Genomic DNA, 20,956 nt, shown 5'->3' with positions numbered 1-20,956 from the left:
TAAATTGTGTGGATTGCTGCTGCTGCCAGAGGGTCTTGGGTGATGGGTGTGTCGGGTACAATTTAATGGAGTCCCAAGGTTTAGGGATATGTCTCCAGAGGTTAGGAGAAGCAGAAGGGTGAGGTGAGGGAGGTAATATGAGAGTGTGATTTATGAGAGGACATGCCTCAGCATCCTGGGGGTTTTATTAGCATGTGGGATTAGAATTAGGGAGGAGGTGTAGAGTGCAGCAATAAGGAGAGGGCAAAAGTGAGGGTGATATATACTAGGGTGGCACCGATACCGAGCATTTGCACAAGTACTTGTACTCGTGCAAATGCTCTGATGCTTCATCTGAAAGAAGAGGTATCACTCCCAGAAGTCAGTGGGCGGAGAGGGCGTCAACAACACGCTGGCAGATGTGGCAGGTAAGCTGTCTGGGGCAGGGGCAGGGCCAGCTTATGTTCCCAATGCCCAGTGTTCTGTCAGAATTGATGACCTGTCACATTCAGTAATGGAAGTAACATTCTGTCAGAACACCGCAACGCCCATCTTTGTAAACCGTGCACTTGGCCGCTGCAGTCAGAAGGCGGCAGTGGACATCGTGTTACACCCAGCCCATAGAGTTCACTAACTGTATGCTGGGTGTAACAAGATGTCCGCTGCCACCTTCTGACTGCAGGCTTACTACGGCCGAGTGCAGGATATACCAAGATGGGCATTGTGGTGTTCTGATGGAACATCACTCCGTCACTGAATATGACGGGTCGCCGATTCTGACAGAACAGGCACTTGTCTGTCTTGCTAGCAGAATTAAAACCTTTAACTATTAGTTGACTCCATTATGCCAGCCAATTGCCCATCAGTGCTGCATATTAGTGCCTCCTCATCAGTGCCCAACAGTGCCCCCTAATCCTATCAGTGCTGCATATTAATGCTTCCTCATCAATACCCATCATTGCCACTCCATCAGTGCAGCCTCATCGGCGCACATTGGTAAAGGAGAAATATTTACTTATTTACAAAATTTTTGGACAGAAACTAAGAAAAAGGTTCATATTATATTAAGTATCGGTAATCGGCGAGTACTTGAAAAAAAAGTATCGGTACTTGTACTCGGTTCTAAAAAAGTGTTATCGGTGCAACCCTAATATGTACAGATTGTGGGGTGGAGAAGAGGGGTGAAGAAAAGAGTTCAAGGAGAGAGGTTACAACAGTGAACAGGAGAGATAAACATATTTCGTGGGTCAATTGGACACGGGTGGAAAGTACAGAGGAGAGTATCGGGTGATTATCGTACAGGTCCAAATTACATGTACAAAATCGAACCCTGGTTGGGTACATGTGATACAGTTGGAGGTGGCAAGTCGATGAGAATAGCGTGTAGTCTAGCAATTTTTAACTTTTAGGAAATCAGTAAGAGTTGTGTGTTTGTTTATTTATTTATTTTTTTTGTGTAGTCTCTTATTTCATGGAGGGTCGAGACGGTTTGCAGCTCCTGTATCGATGGACAAAGTGCCTGGATCCCAGTTTGAGGAAAGGTCCGTGGACCAAAGAGGAAGATGAAGTGAGTAGCTCCAGCATATCAGCCATATTACTCTCGCATCTAAAGTAAAATGTGAGAGTAATATGACATTGGTAGGATGCCATTAATTCCACCTCAGAAGTTTAGTACAGACCTCTGTCGGAGCTAGCGAGTCAATAACTTGTGCAACAAATAAGGAGTTTTGGAAAACCCTATCTTTTATTGTGATTTCAAGGAAGAGAAATAAAGTTTTCTTTACAGTTTTAGCATGTTATATCTGGTTTAAGCCCAATGTACCAAAGCATCAGTACAAAGAATATAATTTACAACTACTAATCAGATTCAAACCTGCCTTGGCAGTTTGAATGTGACTAGTGATTCAGAAAGTGAAGAGAGGGCATTATACAGCACAGACAGTAATTGTGTGAGATGCTCTGTGAATTTTAGTTTCAGTGGATCACAGAACCACTTAGATTTTGGCAAACCATGCCAAGTTTCTAGTCTTAACACAGTTGCAGTGTGTACTTGTTAGCATTATGCTTACACTGATTTGTTGCATTTGTGCTTGGAGTTGCAGAAGCAGTTGTTTCCTTTGATAAAAGAGCAGGAATGCTGAGAATGTTAGGGTCTCCATAGCTTATTTTTCATTTTCTTGCCCCAATTCAGATGTTGTTAAAAGCAGTAGCTAAATATGGTGAGAGAAATTGGTACAAAATTCGATTTGAGGTTCCGGGAAGGAGCGATGTCCAGTGTCGGGAGAGGCAAGTCTCAGTCCTTTACATTATTAATGGCATGTAATGTTTGTATCCTTTTTAGGTTTTCCTCTTTGCATGGATAGGAGTGTGTATGGGACAATTTTTACTGTTTGTTACTGACCTAGAACAAACGCCTACATCAGGAGTTCTGATCATAGGCGTAACTAGAACCTTCAGGGCCAGGGTGCAAGCAACTATGAAGGGCCCCCTGACCCCCAACTGGGGCCTTTCTTTCCGAGCCTGGTGGCAGATTGCCCGGGCCGGTGGCAGATGCGACCTTTGCGACCCTGGTAGTGCTGCCACTGGTGTAAGGTGTTTTTTTTTTTTTTTTTTTTTTTTTTTTCAATTTTATTATCTTTTACGTGGTGTTTTTTTTTGTTTTGTTATTGTTTTCTTTTGGAGTCCCGTTGGAGAGGTTGGTAAAATATCAGGGGTTCAAACAGAACTCTGATGTTTCAACTTTGAGACAAAGAAGATTGAGGACACAGCCCTCAATTTCCATCAATACAGTCTCAGCTGCACAGAATGAATGGGTAAGAATAGCTAAATTACATATTTACTGGCCCCTTCCCCACTTTCCATCCTGAAACATGCCCTGAAGGGGATCAGTTCTTCTATATGCCACCCCTCCTATCCAGGTGTACAGGGGAGCTGACTCGGGTCCCCTGAAGCATGGGATCGGGTTGCAATTGTGACCCCCTGTAGGTACACCCCTGGTTCTGATATTGCCACCTACATGTTTTTTCTGCCTCAATGAATCAGCAAATATTAAAACCAGGCAAGTAGTATTTTTAGGAGAAACCTAGCAATTACCACATTTTCTCAGTACAGGTTTAGCACTAAATTATATATACAGTATGTTGTGGTGATGTATAGAGAAATAGAAGCTGCCTCAAAAAGCAGCAGTTGCACTCTTCAGGCAAAAGCAGTCATGTAGCATGTGGAACACTGATAGGAGCATGAGAAAAGAGGCTGCTTTATATAATGGAAGTGAGCCTTAAAGATTTCCTGGCATTTACATTGCAATTGTTGAATTTTTCATCCTGTAGGTACGTCAAAGGGCTTCATAAGGATATTAAGAAGGGTAGATGGGACACGGAGGAGAAGGATAAACTTATTGAACTTACAGCCAAGTATGGTGTTGGTGAGTTTCTGTTCCTTATCATCCAGCCTGTTCATACTTGTGCAGTTTCCTGCAGAATAATGCTTGCGCTGCAGGACATGGAAAAATAAAGCAAGCCCAACTTCTGACAAAACAATTTTCTTCCTTTTCAACTGGATAAGAGTTAGAATGTCTGTCAACTTTTATTGTAGTCTGTGCCCCCACTTGGGCTATCACTCTCTTTTCCTGTCTTTTCCTGTCCTGGTGACACGAAAGGTGATATGAAAGGCTTCATCTGTCACTAGGATAGAAAAATACAGAGAACAATGAAAGCAATTAAAACCTGACAGACTTTCTAACCTCTCTCCACTCTACTAAATGAGTGTTACTATAGCTATTGCCATCAGAGAGTGAATCCATCACTTTCTGTCACACTGACCTGTTACCAAGTAGTGAAGATGGATATCTCTGCTAGGGACCCAGACAGCAAAAATCAAAAAACTCACTATTTCCTGGTCTGGTCAAAACTTTACTTTTTTTTTTCTTTTTGTCTACAGTTGTGCATTGAGGTCAAAAAGATGGTTCACATCACTGCAGTCCTCTGCAACTAGATACTTTTAAGCTGACAGGAATGAAAGGAACAATGCAAATAAAATGTAATTTTAAGGCTTGTTAAAACTCCAAAAATACTGTTTGACATGATACAAACTGAACTAAAATTGCACACAGTTGGGGTAACTCCCATCATAAGATATCTCGGTGAGGCCTAAAAAACCCACGGAGTTGGGTGGAACTGCCTTACCCGATCTCCACGCTTATTACCTGGCTTCTCAACTGTCCCACTTCTTCCACTTTGACAAGGAAGACAAACTTGGGTACCTCAAATTAGCATGCTCTGCAGCCCCTACCCAAGTTGCACACCCATTTCAGATCCTATTTAGCGACAGGCGTAATTTAACCAAAATGGGGAGACGTAGAGGACTGGTCTACTACCACCACTGCAGGATCTGGGCGCTAGCACTGCACCGGCTGAAGGCTTCCCCCATTCAGGCTCACACGCCACTATGGGATAATTTTAACCTTCCAGAGCTGCTCACCTTGCCAGGCGTTGATCTCTGGATTAACCGAGGGGTTATGTCTCCATCAGGTGATGAACAATGCAGGAGTTAAATCGTTCCAGGATCTTAAAATAACCTTTGACCTGCCCAATTCCACGTTTTTTCTCTTTCTCCAGCTTCGCCACATACTGCAGTCCCAATTTGGAAATTCTACCCCCGATCTCCCTTCTATATACCTAGTGGATTTTCTCCTTGGAGTAGACTCAAAAAAACTGACCCCTATCGGTCACTCCAGCCTCATAATACCTGCAGCATCAGACTTGACTTGCTGGTTAAAGAGTGGCTGGGTGGCAGACGTGGGGGAGCTGGAGGATGATGAGTGGACGGATGCCCTGGCAGCCAGTAAGTTGGTTTCTCCGAAGCTATCTGACAGGCTTACACACTTATACTCCACAGACGAAATGGGCTCTGCATTAATGCTATGCCCCAAGCAATGCCTATTGGGGATACTCCCCAAGCAAGAACAGGATAGACACCATCATATCTTTATGCAGCTATGCTTCTGATAGCCAGAAAATGGCTTTGGGCTGATGTACCAACACTCCAGGAATGGATGGTCATTGTCAATCAATCCCTACCATATAAAAATATATATAAGCACAGAAACTGTACCACAAAATTTGGGACCCTGGCTGGATCTGGCGTCTACATCTACAGAGCAGGATATAGGAGCTGATTGATCGTTGTTATTAAAATATGTAAGTTCCCTGCAGATATATATACATGCCCCTCTTGAATACATTAACATTTTGAATAGAACTGCTCTACTTTTAACCTATCCATAGCAAGATGCGGTATGTGCTCACATATGAACCACTGAGAGATGCTGTAATCTGTACTTTATGAACGCTTATTTTTTTTTTTATAAACCTACCATGGAGCTTATGTTGTGCTCCAAAGCTGTCTGTACACATTGCCTAATTTTGTTTTTCTCTGACGATTGAGAGAAAAAAAAACGGAGACATTAATGCTTATAAAAACCTTTTATTTTTTCTATGTATTGCTTTGTTCACAATGTATTATGATGCACATATTTGCTTTGGAGTGTATGTTATTTAACAAGTTATTATGGTGCACATATATGATTTGTAGTGGTACTGTACAAAGGAATAATACACAGGTATCATTTTGCACAGTTGATTTATATAAGGGTTAGAACATCATCACAACTTTTTTTAACTCATTAGTGATTGTGGAAATAGTGGTTAGTGGTTGCAGCAACCTATAATTATTTGGAATTCGCTGCACATTAGATTGATTACACAAGAGGTAGCGCAGCAGTGTTATCAAATATTTAATATGAAGTGCTTGAGCTCCTTCACTGGCCACCAACATCTTTGCCCGATCTTGTTCCACTTAGAGGATCTTTGGCCATTGTGATTGTCTGCGTTGGGTTGATGCAACTTTTGCACATGCACTGGAGTTAATTAGTCTCAGCTGGTTCAAAATTGTACACCGAGCTGCGCATAAAGTGATTTGAAACCTCCAGCCTGTATTGAAATAAAACCGTTTTGGTTACACATAGCCTAATATTATGTAGATATATACTTAATTACTTATATGTAAGTATGTTTATTTTTGTTTTTTTCCTCTACCTTTGCAGGTCACTGGGCAGAAGTGTGCAAAGGGGTGCCACACAGGACTTCATCGCAGTGTCTCAGCAAATGGAAGCATTTAACAGGCTACTTTAAGGTATGGGAATGTTCTCTTACAGCCTATCCTTGTGGGAGCTGTTTACAAAATTCATATTTTTAGGACAAAAGTACAAGTATTTGAATTTTATTGGTAAAATACCAAACATGTCAAGACTCAACAGTGTTCTTGTGAAATGACAAAAAAATCGACTGGTACCTAAAGTTTTTAATAGGTGATAATGTAAAAGCCTTTAGAAGTAATCACTTTAGAGTTTTATTCTTACAGCAAAGGGTGGCACAATCGCTGTTTACATACACATGCAGGCCTTGCGTGTGTGTTTTGCATACATGTGTATGCACGGGGGCTTTTACTTTTTTGTTTATTATATTACAGTTTATTTTATTTACACTTTTTTGTTTTCATTTAACTTTATCACTATCGCAAGGGGGCTAACCAGCCCCTTTGTTATAGCATGAGCAGCTGACAGGTTCTCTTTATGGAGACATCAGAAGTTTTAGACCCTCAATGTCTCCCCTGCCCTCCAATGCAGCTAATCAAGCACAGATCGTGCTTGATGAGCTGCGTCCTTGGCTAAAGTATACAAAGCATGACTGCTATGAATCAGGAAGTGATGTGACACAAGTTGCTCCCAGCTTCATTTGTTGCAGCAGGATTGAGGAACCAATGTTCCCCCCATAGCCTTCTGCTCTCAAAGTTACCACTGTTTACCGCATTCCCAGGTTCCCTGGAGGAATAGGAAAGCCCATAAACCACCGTGGATGAAGGGGAGGGGTGTTTGCCCTTCTCACCACTGGATAAATAATTGGGTATCCCAGATCAATGTATCTGAACAGCTGATCGCCAGGTAAAAAAAAAAATGACATTAAGCTCATGGCTGCAGTTGCAACCATAAGCATGTTTTAACCACTTCAAATCCAGGGTATTTTAACCACTTCAATACAGGGCACTTGTACACCTTCCTGCCCAGACCAGTTTTCAGCTTTCAGCGCTCTCACAATTTCAATGACAATTCTGCGGTCATGCGACGCTGTACCCAAATAAAATGTTTATCTTTTTTCACCACAAATAGAGCTTTCTTTTGGTGGTATTTAACCACCTTTTGGGGTTTTTATTTTTTGAGCTACAAATAAAAAAAACGGGAGTTTTGGAAATAAAAAAAAAAAAAAAAAAAGGTTTTTCTACGTTAGAAAACTTTGTAAATAAGTAAGTTTTCTCCTTCATTGATGGACACTGATGAGGTGGCACTTATATGCAGCACTGATGGGCGGCACTGATCAGAGGCGCTGGCAGGCATCACTGATGGGCAATGATTGCCATCCCTAATGGGCAAGGATTGCCATTCCTGATAGCCATGGGTGGGCATCTCTGGTGGCCATGGGTGGGCATCCTTGCCGGCCATTGGTGGGCATCCCCGGGGGGAGGGGGGGGGTAGTGCACTGATAATCAGTGCAGACCCTCCCCATCAGGAGAGCGGCTGATCGGCTCTCCCTTACTCGCGTCTGTCAGCGTGAATAGAGGAAAAAACGATACACGTCTTTTCCTGTTTAAAATGTGATCACCTGTGCTTCAACACAGCTGATCACATGGTAAAGAGCCTCTGTCAGAGGCTCTTTACCTAGATCGGAGATGCGGTGTGTCAAAATGACACACCATACCACTGATCGCCACGTGCCCCATCCTGCTGGATTCCATATGATGCCCAGTCAGGATAACTTAACCACTTCACGGCCATTATTCTGCTATGGGCTGGGCAGGAAGTGATAAAAAATACCTTTTTTATATTCTAAATAATTTGTTGCATGTTTGAATTTGATCTATTCTATAACAATTGTTTTTAATGTGTAGGTAATTCCTAACTATAAACTTCCCTTTTCTTTATCGTACATCATAGGACACAGAGCCTCAAGTAATTACTTAGTGGGTTATGGGCCTACCTTCAGGTGTTGACACTGGTATAACCAATACAGGAAGTTCACTCCCCTATATAACCCCTCTTCCTTCCAGGAGTACCTCAGTTTTTTCGCCAGTGTCTAAGGTGTTGGTCACGAGTGAAGATGTGCTCTGAGGAGTTCCAGGGAGGGATCCATGCTGGATTTAAAAAACCTCCACAACCGGATCCATCCTCGCCACTGAGGCCATAGGATGGTACCTGGACCTCGAGAACAAGGTTTTGCCTGTAAGCTTCTCTCTGAGAGCTGGACCCTAGGAACCAGGACTCTTTTGGTCTTGCTACATTACCTGAAGCTGTTCCTGAGGGGTGCTATACAGGTCCAAAGGAGCGGAACCCCTATTAAAAGGGCCCCAGTCTTTGAAGGTTTAACTACGCTGCCTGCCGTGATGGGTGAAATTTGGATCTGTCTGTTAAATCAGCAGTATTTTGCAGCGAGGAAAAGGTAGGGGAAGAGGCTAGGTACTGTAAAAAGGTGCCTATGCTTTCCTTCCATATGAAAAAGTATGCCTTTAAAATGTCTCCTCTAGAAGGAGTAAGTTACACATACCTTAATGTGATGCTTCAAGCAGCTCTGTGTCTGGCTATAAACAGCCATGTGTGGTCCAGCAGCCAGAGGGAGGTTCTCAGTGAACAAAGGCCTCTTCTAGAGGAATCAAGGGGATACAGCAGTTACAGAAGCAGCATTTCACAGGTTAAAGTACTCTGGCAGCTAATGCAGCCTTAGGAGACTTCCTGACAGGCATGGGATTTTATCCACAAGCCACTAGTTCAATTATTGGGTTCTGCTTCATATAAATCATGTTATGTATAAATAGATAGCTACTATTTTATAAAGGCTATATATCTGCTGATAATATTCCCCCCCTCCCTCCATCGGGAGGCACGGTGGCCACTTCCAGTTATTTATATATAAAACTTGCCCTCATGTACTTAGCTTTGCTGGGTATTTTTAATTATTCGAGATTCACCAGCCTGTTACAGGCAGTACTTTCAGAGGTACAGCGGCATTGCAGGCATTGTAGGCTCTAGTCGGCAACGCTGCCGCCTCCTCTCTGTCTGTGTTTTAGATTCATCAGGCTTCTCGCCTTGCGCTTGTACTAGTTCACATGCAAAGGACCATTTGGTTAAAGGGTTGGTCAGCTGAAGCGCCTTGCAAGAACCTTTTAACCACTTGACGACCGCCTCATGCCGATTTACGTCGGCAAGGTGGCACGGACAGGCAAAATCACGTACATATACGTGATTTGCCTTCCGCGGGTGGGGGGTCCGATCGGACCCCCCCCCCCCCGGTGCCCGAGGCGGTCGTCTTTTCTCCCACGGCGATCGGAGATGAGGGGGAGGCCATCCGTTCGTGGCCCCCCCCTCGCGATCGCCGCCGGCCAATGAGAACATTCCTTTGCTGCTGTATGCTAAACAGCAGCAAAGGAAATGATGTCATCTCTCCTCGGCTCGGTAATTTCCGTTCCGGCCCGAGGAGAGAAGACAGGTATGTGAGTGCACAACACACGCACACACAGTAGAACATGCCAGGCACACAAAACACCCCGATTCGCCCCCCGATCCCCCCCCCCAATCACCCCCCCCCTGTCACAAACTGACACCAGCAGTTTTTTTGTTTTTTGTTTTTTTTTGTTTTCTGATTACTGCATTGGTGTCAGTTTGTGACAGTTACAGTGTTGGGACAGTTAGTATTACCCCCCTGTAGGTCTAAGATACCCCCCTAACCCCCCCTAATAAAGTTTTAACCCCTTGATCACCCCCTGTCACCAGTGTCACTAAGCGATCATTTTTCTGATCGCTGTATTAGTGTCGCTGGTGACGCTAGTTAGTGAGGTAAATATTTAGGTTCGTCGTCAGCGTTTTATAGCGACAGGGACCCCCATATACTATCTAATAAATGTTTTAACCCCTTGATTGCCCCCTAGTTAACCCTTTCACCACTGATCACCGTATAACTGTTACGGGTGACGCTGGTTAGTTTGTTTATTTTTTATAGTGTCAGGGCACCCGCCGTTTATTACCGAATAAAGGTTTAGCCCCCTGATCGCCCGGCGGTGATATGCGTCGCCCCAGGCAGCATCAGATTAGCGCCAGTACCGCTAACACCCACGCACGCAGCATACGCCTCCCTTAGTGGTATAGTATCTGATCGGATCAATATCTGATCCGATCAGATCTATACTAGCGTCCCCAGCAGTTTAGGGTTCCCAAAAACACAGTGTTAGCGGGATCAGCCCAGATACCTGCTAGCACCTGCGTTTTGCCCCTCCGCCCGGCCCAGCCCAGCCCACCCAAGTGCAGTATCGATCGATCACTGACACTTACAAAACACTAAACGCATAACTGCAGCGTTCGCAGAGTCAGGCCTGATCCCTGCGATCGCTAACAGTTTTTTTGGTAGTATTTTGGTGAACTGGCAAGCACCAGCCCCAAGCAGCGTCAGATTAGCGCCAGTACCGCTAACACCCACGCACGCACCGTACACCTCCCTTAGTGGTATAGTATCTGAACGGATCAATATCTGATCCGATCAGATCTATACTGGTGTCCCCAGCAGTTTAGGGTTCCCAAAAACGCAGTGTTAGCGGGATCAGCCCAGATACCTGCTAGCACCTGCATTTTGCCCCTCCGCCCAGCCCAGCCCACCCAAGTGCAGTATTGATCGATCACTGTCACTTACAAAACACTTAACGCATAACTGCAGCGTTCGCAGAGTCAGGCCTGATCCCTGCGATCGCTAACAGTTTTTTTGGTAGCTTTTTATTGAACTGGCAAGCGCCAGCGGCCTAGTACACCCCGGTCGTAGTCAAACCAGCACTGCAGTAACACTTGGTGACGTGGCGAGTCCTATAAGTGCAGTTCAAGCTGGTGAGGTGGCAAGCACAAGTAGTGTCCCACTGCCACCAAGAAGAAGACAAACACAGGCCCGTCGTGCCCATAGTGCTCTTCCTGCTGCATTCGCCAATCCTAATTGGGAACCCACCGCTTCTGCAGCGCCCGTACTTCCCCCATTCACATCCCCAAGCAAATGCAGTCGGCTGCATGAGAGGCATTTTCTTTATGTCCTCCCGAGTACCCCTACCCAACGAACCCCCAAAAAAGATGTCGTGTCTGCAGCAAGCGCGGATATAGGCGTGACACCCGCTATTATTGTCCCTCCTGTCCTGACAATCCAGGTCTTTGCATTGGTGAATGTTTTGAACGCTACCATACACTAGTTGAGTATTAGCGTAGGGTACAGCATTGCACAGACTAGGCACACTTTCACAGGGTCTCCCAAGATGCCATCGCATTTTGAGAGACCCGAACCTGGAACCGGTTACCGTTATAAAAGTTACAGTTACAAAAAAAGTGTAAAAAAAAAAAATATATATAAAATAAAAAAAAATAGTTGTCGTTTTATTGTTCTCTCTCTCTCTATTCTCTCTCTCTTGTTCTGCTCTTTTTTACTGTATTCTATTCTGCAATGTTTTATTGTTATTATGTTTTATCATGTTTGCTTTTCAGGTATGCAATTTTTTATACTTTACCGTTTACTGTGCTTTATTGTTAACCATTTTTTTGTCTTCAGGTACACCATTCACGACTTTGAATGGTTATACCAGAATGATGCCTGCAGGTTTAGGTATCATCTTGGTATCATTCTTTTCAGCCAGCGGTCGGCTTTCATGTAAAAGCAATCCTAGTGGCTAATTAGCCTCTAGACTGCTTTTACAAGCCGTGGGAGGGAATGCCCCCCCCCCCCCCACCGTCTTCCGTGTTTTTCTCTGGCTCTCCTGTCTCAACAGGGAACCTGAGAATGCAGCCGGTGATTCAGCCAGCTGACCATAGAGCTGATCAGAGACCAGAGTGGCTCCAAACATCTCTATGGCCTAAGAAACCGGAAGCTACGATCATTTTATGACTTAGATTTCGCCGGATGTAAATAGCGCCATTGGGAAATTGGGGAAGCATTTTATCACACCGATCTTGGTGTCATCAGATGCTTTGAGGGCAGAGGAGATATCTAGGGTCTAATAGACCCCAATTTTTTTTCACTACCTATTGCTATCATAGGGGATATTTGCATTCCCCGAGATAACAATAAAAATGATTAAAAAAAAAAAAAAAATGAAAGGAACAGTTTAAAAATAAGATAAAAAAGCAAAAAAATAATAAAGAAAAAAAAAAAAAAAAAAAAAGCACCCCTGTCGCCCCCTGCTCTCGCGCTAAGGCGAACGCAAACGGCTGTCTGTCGTCAAACGTAAACAGCAATTGCACCATGCATGTGAGGTATCGCCGCGAAGGTCAGATCGAGGGCAGTAATTTTTGCAGTAGACTTCCTCTGTAAATCTAAAGTGGTAACCTGTAAAGGCTTTTAAAGGCTTTTAAAAATGCATTTATTTTGTTGCCACTGCACGTTTGTGCGCAATTTTAAAGCATGTCATGTTTGGTATCCATGTACTCGGCCTAAGATCATCTTTTTTATTTCATCAAACATTTGGGCAAGATAGTGTGTTTTAGTGCATTAAAATTTAAAAAAGTGTGTTTTTTCCCCAAAAAATGCGTTTGAAAAATCGCTGCGCAAATACTGTGTGAAAAAAAAAAATGAAACACCCACCATTTTAATCTGTAGGGCATTTGCTTTAAAAAAATATATAATGTTTGGGGGTTCAAAGTAATTTTTTTGCAAAAAAAAATAACTTTTTCATGTAAACAATGAGTGTCAGAAAGGGCTTTGTCTTCAAGTGGTTAGAAGAGTGGGTGATGTGTGACATAAGCTTCTAAATGTTGTGCATAAAATGCCAGGACAGTTCAAAACCCCCCCAAATGACCCCATTTTGGAAAGTAGACACCCCAAGCTATTTGCTGAGAGGCATGTCGAGTCCATGGAATATTTTATATTGCGACACAAGTTGCGGGAAAGAGACACATTTTTTTTTTTTTGCACAAAGTTGTCACTAAATGATATATTGCTCAAACATGCCATGGAAATGTGTGAAATTACACCCCAAAATACATTCTGCTGCTTCTCCTGAGTACCACATGTGTGAGACTTTTTGGGAGCCTAGCCGCGTACGGGACCCCGAAAACCAAGCACCGCCTTCAGGCTTTCTAAGGGCGTGAATTTTTGATTTCACTCTTCACTGCCTATCACAGTTTCGGAGGCCATGGAAAGCCCAGGTGGCACAAAACCCCCCCAAATGACCCCATTTTGGAAAGTAGACACCCAAAGCTATTTGCTGAGAGGTATAGTGAGTATTTTGCAGACCTCACTTTTTGTCACAAAGTTTTGAAAAAAGAAAAAAAAAAAAGTTTTTTCTTGTCTTTCTTCATTTTCAAAAACAAATGAGAGCTGCAAAATACTCACCATGCCTCTCAGCAAATAGCTTGGGGTGTCTACTTTCCAAAATGGGGTCATTTGGGGGGGTTTTGTGCCACCTGGGCATTCCATGGCCTCCGAAACTGTGATAGGCAGTGAAGAGTGAAATCAAAAATTTTCACCCTTGGAAATCCTGAAGGCGGTGCTTGGTTTTCGGGGCCCCGTACGCGGCTAGGCTCCCAAAAAGTCCCACACATGTGGTATCCCCATACTCAGGAGAAGCAGCTAAATGTATTTTGGGGTGCAATTCCACATATGCCCATGCCCTGTGTGAGCAATATATCATTTAGTGACAACTTTGTGCAAAAAAAAAGTGTCACTTTCCCGCAACTTGTGTCAAAATATAAAATATTCCATGGACTCAATATGCCTCTCAGCAAATAGCTTGGGGTGTCTACTTTCCAAAATGGGGTCATTTGGGGGGGTTTTGTGCCACCTGGGCATTCCATGGCCTCTGAAAGTGTGATAGGCAGTGAAGAGTGAAATCAAAAATTTACACCCTTAGAAATCCTGAAGGCGGTGCTTGGTTTTCGGGGCCCCGTACGCGGCTAAGCTCCCAAAAAGTCCCACACATGTGGTATCCCCATACTCAGGAGAAGCAGCTGAATGTGTTTTGGGGTGCAATTCCACATAGGCCCATGGCCTGTGTGAGCAATATATCATTTAGTGACAACTTTTTGTAAATAATTTTTTTTTTTTTTTTTGTCATTATTCAATCACTTGGGACAAAAAAAATAAATATTCAATGGGTTCAACATGCCTCTCAGCAATTTCCTTGGGGTGTCTACTTTCCAAAATGGGGTCATTTGGGGGGGTTTGTACTGCCCTGCCATTTTAGCACCTCAAGAAATGACATAGGCAGTCATAAACTAAAAGCTGTGTAAATTACAGAAAATGTACCCTAGTTTGTAGACGCTATAACTTTTGCGTAAACCAATAAATATATGCTTATTGACATTTTTTTTACCAAAGACATGTGGCCGAATACATTTTGGCCTAAATGTATGACTAAAATTTAGTTTATTGGATTTTTTTTTATAACAAAAAGTAGAAAATATCATTTTTTTTCAAAATTTTCGGTCTTTTTCCGTTTATAGCGCAAAAAATAAAAACTGCAGAGGTGATCAAATACCATCAAAAGAAAGCTCTATTTGTGGGAAGAAAAGGACGCAAATTTCGTTTGGGTACAGCATTGCATGACCGCGCAATTAGCAGTTAAAGCGACGCAGTGCCAAATTGGAAAAAGACCTCTGGTCCTTAGGCAGCATAATGGTCCGGGGCTCAAGTGGTTAACTAGTTTTCCCTTTAATGGAGAATGACTATTTGGCGAGAGTTTGGATAAATGTATCCGAACAATTTCTAGCGGAAAGAGTACTCTTTTGCCAGTCAAAAGAAAATCTAAACGTCCTTCATTTAAATGCACTTTTTCTCCTGCGCCAGGTACATCCACCTCCTAGGCAGGGGCGATGGCCTCCACCATCAGACTCTAGAGGACTCAGGGTCAAACCCAGGCACAAAGGAAGACCTGGGGCCGCAAGTCTGCAAAGCAGAATATCAAGGCCTCGTCATGAAGAGGCATCTCCCCTCGCCAAAGTGGGGGGAAGACTTCTGAGGTACTCAGAAGTAAGGATGAGCTCCGGCGTGTTCGCATGCTGCACGTGCCGATCCCGCCAGGAAGTCGGCACGGCGCAGCGCTAATCACAGGCAGTGAGACATTTCCCGATGTGTGGCTGCAGAGCTCGGGAAATGTCTCACTGCCTGTGATTAGCGCTGCGCCGTGCCGACTTCCTGGCGGGATCGGCACGTGCAGCATGCGAACACGCCGGAGCTCATCCTTACTCAGAAGTCTGGCAAAGGGAAATTCAGGACAAATGCACTCTCTCCACAGTCTCTCTAGGATACAAGGTAGAGTTTCCACCGTCTCGTTTTCTGAGATCAAACGTTCCCAAGGATTCAGGGAAAAAGCAATCCCTGTTGCAAGCATTGGCTCAAGGGGTGATCATACAGATTTCCAAACAGGAGCAAGGTTTGGTGTTTTACTCAAACCTGTTTACAGTACCAAAGCCAAATGGGGATATGAGACCAATTCTAGATCTACGGAACCTAAATCAGTTCCTGAAGATCCGCTCCTTTTGCATGGAGTCAATCAAGTCAGTCGTTTCCATCCTACAAGGAGGAGAACTTCTGGCATCCATCGATATCACAGATGCATATCTGCATGTCCCTATAGTTCCTCCTCACCAGAGGTTTCTGTGGTTCGAAGTATAGAACAAAAGCACTTTCAGTTTGTAGCCTTGCCGTTCGGGCTTGCTACAGCACCCCGGGTATTCACAAAAGTACTAGCCCCACCTCTAGCCAGGTTAAGGGCACAGGGCATAACTGTCTTGGCTTACTTAGACGATCTATTGTTAATGGACCAGTCGGTGACTCGCTTGAAGCAAGATGTAGCCATTACAAGCAGTTACCTGGAGAGTCTGGGTTGGATTCTCAGCCTGAAAAAAATCCTCCTTAAAGCCACTAAAAAGGCTGGAGTATCTGGGCCTGATCATAGACACAGCCCAGGAAAGGGTGTTCTTACCTCCCACAAGGATCAGCTCCATACAAGAGCTGGTGCGGATGGTCAGGTTAAAGAGAAATCCCTCGATTCGCCTTTGCATGAGGTTTTTAGGAAAGATGGTAGCTTCATTCAAAGCAGTTTCCTATGCCCAATTCCATTCGAGACTGTTTTCAAAACCGTATCCTCTCTGCTTGGAACAAGACGATTCAAGCTTTGGATTTACAAATGCGGCTGTCCCCAAGAGTGTCCCAAAGCCTCAGTTGGTGGTTACTAACTCGGAACCTGCTGAAGGGAAAGTCCTTCAGACTGATTATCTGGAAAGTAGTAACGACAGATGCCAGCCTTTCAGGCTGGGGAGCAGTGTTACAGAAGACGACTGTCCAGGGACAGTGGTCAAGAACCGAAAGAGCCTTGCCCATCAACATCCTAGAGATTCGGGCAGTATATCTGGCTCTGAGAAGCTGGACCTCCAAGTTAAAGAATTGTCCTGTCAGGATCCAATCCGACAACGCCACGGCTGTGGCATATATCAATCACCAAGGGGGCACCAAAAGTCTCTCAGCTCAGAGAGAGGTGAACCAGATTCTAACTTGGGCAGAAAAGAATGTCCCACGCCTATCGGCAGTTTTCATTCCAGGAGTAGAGAATTGGCAGGCGGACTACTTAAGTCGCTAGCAGTTATTCCCGGGGGAATGGTCTCTTCGTCCCGAGATTTTTCAGGCTGTTTGCCAAAGATGGGGGACTCCGGACATAGACCGTCCAGGTTCAACACGAAGCTAGTCAACTTTGTGTCCAGAACAAGGGACCCACTCGCATACGGAACAGGTGTGTTGGTGACCCCATGGGATCAGTTATCACTGATCTATGCATTTCCCCCTATTTCAGTTGTTGCCTCGACTTCTTTGCAGGATCAGGATGTAAAGAAAGTCGGTAATACTGGTAGCATCAGCATGGCCCAGAAGGTCATGGTATGCAGAGATCGTAAAGATGGCAGTGGAGGGTCCATGGCTCCTTCCACTAAGGCCAGACCTGCTATCACAGGGGCCGATATTCCATCCTACTTTACGAATGCTAAATTTAATGGCCTGGCTATTGAGACCCACATTCTGAAGAAACGTGGGCTTTCCAGGTCAGTTATTTCTATTTTGATTAATGCTAGGAAGCCAGCTTCTAGAGCTGTATATTAGAGTCTGGAAAGCTTATGTTTCCTGGTGTGAATCCAAGGGTTGGCACCCTCGCAGATATATTATAAGCAGAATTCTTGCCTTTCTACAATTAGGCATAGAGATGAAGTTGGCCCTGAGTACTATCAAGGGCCAAGTCTCAGCCTTATCAATTTTATTTCAAAGACCGCTTGCTACGCATTCTTTAGTCCGGGGTGTCATGCAAGGGGTGATGCGGATTAATCCACCAGTTAAATCACCCTTAAGCCCTTGGGACTTGAATTTAGTTTTGTCGGTATTACAAAAACAGCCATTTTGAACCGATACAGCATATTCCTTTAGTCCTTTTGACAGGGAAGCTGGTATTTTTGGTTGCTATAGCCTCAGCAAGGAGGGTTTCAGAATTGGCTGCTCTTTCCTGTAGAGAGCCATATTTGGTTATTCATGAGGACAGAGTGGTGTTACGCCCTCGTCCAGGCTTTTTGCCAAAAGTGGTTTCAGGCTTTCATCTGAATGAAGATATTGTCCTGCCATCGTTTTTCCCAAAACCATGTTCCAGGGAAGAAAAGTCAATACATTGTCTTGATGTGGTGAGAGCAGTGAAAATCTATTTAAAGAGAACTGCTCCGATTCGTAAGACTGATGTCTTATTTATTCTGCCAGAGGGTCCTAAGAAAGGACAGGCAGCGTCTAACTCCACTGTCGCTAAGTGTATTCGGCAAGTTATAATTCAAACTTATGATTTAAAGGGAAAGATTCCCCCTTTTGAAGTTAAGGCGCACTCTACCAGAGCGGTTGGTGCTTCTTGGGCAGTGCGTCACCAGGCCTCCATGTCTCAGATCTGCAAGGCCACGACTTGGTCTTCAGTACATACATTTACAAAATTTTATCAAGTAGATGTAAGATGGAATGAGGATATCACCTTCGGGCGCAGTGTGCTGCAGGCAGCAGTATAAGTCCTCTGGTCTGGGGGTGCCCTACGGGTTGTGTCTCCCTCCCCTCAAGTAGCATTGCTATGGGACGTCCCATTAAGTAATTACTTGAAGCTCTGTGTCCTATGATGTACAATAAAGAAAATAGGATTTTTTAAACAGCTTACCTGTAAAATCCTTTTCTTGGAGTACATCATAGGACACAGAGCTATTGCTTGGCTACAAAAACTGAGGTACTCCTGGAAGGAGGAGGGGTTATCTAGGGGAGTCAACTTCCTGTATTGGTTATACCAGTGTCAACATCTGAAGGTAGGCCCGTAACCCACTAAGTAAATACTTGAGGCTCTGTGTCCTATGATGTACTCCAAGAAAAGGATTTTACAGGTAAGCTGTTTTAAAAATCCTATTTTTTTTTTTTTCTTGCTTTCAGCCTGTTAAATACTGTATACCATTGGTAGTGCTGTTAATTGTCTATAACTGTAAAAAAGTACCTTTTGATCCTGCCAGAAATCTTGTGAGCTGGTGGCTTCCTGTGGTCCTTCCCTGTGCTGACAGAACACCTCCCCCACCTCCTGGTTTTAAGGAAAGGGGGAAGATGTTCTGTAGTCCTTTTCTCAGTGACAACGTTGTTCCATAGCACATAGCAGATATGGCACAGTGAGTGAGCACTGTGACCTTAGGACAGGAAGTGTTACAGGATCATCAGGAAAGTTTTAAGAAAGAAAAGACTGAAGAAAAAAAAAAACCAATGCAGCCAGCTCATCTAAACTGGTAAGCTGCAATATATTACATTTTTGTTCTTGATTTTAGATATGCTAACATTTTGTTTGCCATTTCTACTTGTGCTCTCTACAGGGAAGGGTGAGAAAAAGTAAGCCGAGACTAAAACGGCTAAAACAAAAAAGACCACCAAAACCACCGAGACCACAAAAGCCCCCAGAGGCAATGAAGATAAAAAAAGAGATGGCAAGTGATGAGGAGATTAGCAGTGGTAGCAGTAGCAGTGAAAGCAGTTTCATCATCATCAGCAGCAGCAGCGAGAGTGAGGATGAAGATATGGAGCTGATGGACCAATCCGGAGAAGGAGAGATCTCCAGTTTGCTCCAGTCTGTCCCGGATTTGGATTTGTGGATCCCTAGGAAAAGGAGCCCTGGTTTGCAGGGCAAGAACCTCCATGTCTACTGTGCTGCCCCTAATAACACGCCACCAAGAACTAAGAAAAAGAGGAAAGAGAGCACTTTTAAATTCAACACCATTTTGAAGGGTATTGCCTATCCTCCATCCACCGACACAGTTACTGAGACAGTTGAGGACTTCCTGAAAGAGGTAAGTTTAGCTACAATGCAAGATTGGCTTTTAAGGAGCATCTATGGTCATTTTTTTTCTTTTTTTAGTGTGTGTGTGTGTGTGTGTGTATGTATATATGTATATATGTATGTATGTATATATATGTATGTCTTGCTATACACATGTTTATACACATGTTTATTCCCTTTGTGTGTATTGGAACAAAACAAAAAAAGGAGGCAAAAAAAGCAAATTGGACATAATGTCACACAAAACTCCAAAAATAGGCTGGTCAAAATTCTTTGCACCTTTAACTTAATATTTGGTTGCACACCTTTTGGAAAAAATAACTGAAATCAGTCGCTTCCTATAACCATCAGTAAGCTTCTTACACCTCTCACCCGGAATTTTGGACCAGTCTTCCTTTGCAAACTGCTCCAGGTCTCTCTTATTGGAAGGGCGCCTTTTCCCAACAGCAATTTTAAGATCTCTCCACAGGTGTTCAATGGCATTTAGATCTGGACTCATTGCTGGCCACTTTAGAACTCTCCGGCACTTTGTTGCCATCCATTTCTGGGTGCTTTTTGACGTATGTTTGGGGTCATTGTCCTGCTGGAAGACCCAAGATCTCTGACGCAAACCCAGCTTTCTGACACTGGGCTCTACAGTGCGACCCAAAATCCTTTGGTAATCCTCAGATTTCATGATGCCTTGCACACATTCAAGGCACCCAGTGCCAGAGACAGCAAAACAACCCTAAAACATCATTGAACCTCCACCATATTTCACTGTAGGTACTGTGTTCTTTTCTTTGTAGGCCTCATTCCGTTTTTGGCGCTAGTGCAAATATAGCAAATATTTAAAAATGGAAAGTATTCAGACCCCCTTAAATTTTTACATTGCAGCCGTTTGCTAAAATCATTTAAAGTTCTTTTTTTCCTAATTAATGTACACACAGCACCCCATATTGACAGAAAACACAGAATTGTTGACATTTTTGCAGATTTATTAAAAAGAAAAACTGAAATATCACATGATCCTAAGTATTCAGACCCTTTGCTCAGTATTTAGTAGAAGCAACCTTTTGATCTAATACAGCCATGAGTCTTTTTGGGAAAGATGCAACAAGTTTTTCCCACCTGGATTTGGGGATCCTCTGCCATTCCTTCTTGCAGATCCTCTCCAGTTCTGTCAGTTTGGATGGTAAACGTTGGTGGACAGCCATTTTTAGGTCTCTCCGGAGATGCTCAATTGGGTTTAGGTCAGGGCTCTGGCTGGGCCATTCAAGAACAGTCACGGAGTTGTTGTAAAGCCACTCCTTCGTTATTTTAGCTGTGTGCTTAGGGTCATTATCTTGTTGGTAGTTAAACCTTCGGCCCAGTCTGAGGTCCTGAGCACTCTGGAGAAGGTTTTCGTCCAGGATATCCCTGTACTTGGCCGCATTCATCTTTCCCTCGATTGCAACCAGTCGTCCTGTCCCTGCAGCTGAAAAACACCCCCACAGCATGATGCTGCCACCACCATGCTTCATTGTTGGGACTGTATTGGACAGGTGATGAGCAGTGCCTG

At 43.9% G+C, this 20,956-nt stretch overlaps 1 protein-coding gene across 5 annotated transcripts in view; it reads left to right on the top strand.

The window, feature by feature from the left end:
* Positions 1–20,956, top strand: part of SNAPC4 (small nuclear RNA activating complex polypeptide 4) — a 194,864-nt gene that overhangs the window by 79,263 nt on the left and 94,645 nt on the right. For all 5 annotated transcript variants that reach the window (XM_073599659.1, XM_073599658.1, XM_073599662.1 and 2 more), the window contains 5 exons: positions 1,440–1,546; positions 2,171–2,265; positions 3,309–3,403; positions 6,083–6,171; positions 18,956–19,426. In XM_073599659.1, the coding sequence (XP_073455760.1) occupies positions 1,440–1,546; positions 2,171–2,265; positions 3,309–3,403; positions 6,083–6,171; positions 18,956–19,426 (857 nt within the window). The remainder of the gene's footprint in view (positions 1–1,439; positions 1,547–2,170; positions 2,266–3,308; positions 3,404–6,082; positions 6,172–18,955; positions 19,427–20,956) is intronic.

The sequence above is a fragment of the Aquarana catesbeiana genome, linkage group LG09, assembly GCF_042186555.1.
Source record: "Aquarana catesbeiana isolate 2022-GZ linkage group LG09, ASM4218655v1, whole genome shotgun sequence".
NCBI classification, from domain to species: Eukaryota; Metazoa; Chordata; class Amphibia; order Anura; family Ranidae; genus Aquarana; species Aquarana catesbeiana.
The sequence above is the reverse complement of the archived record's forward strand: the minus strand, read 5'-3'. Positions and strand labels throughout refer to the sequence as shown.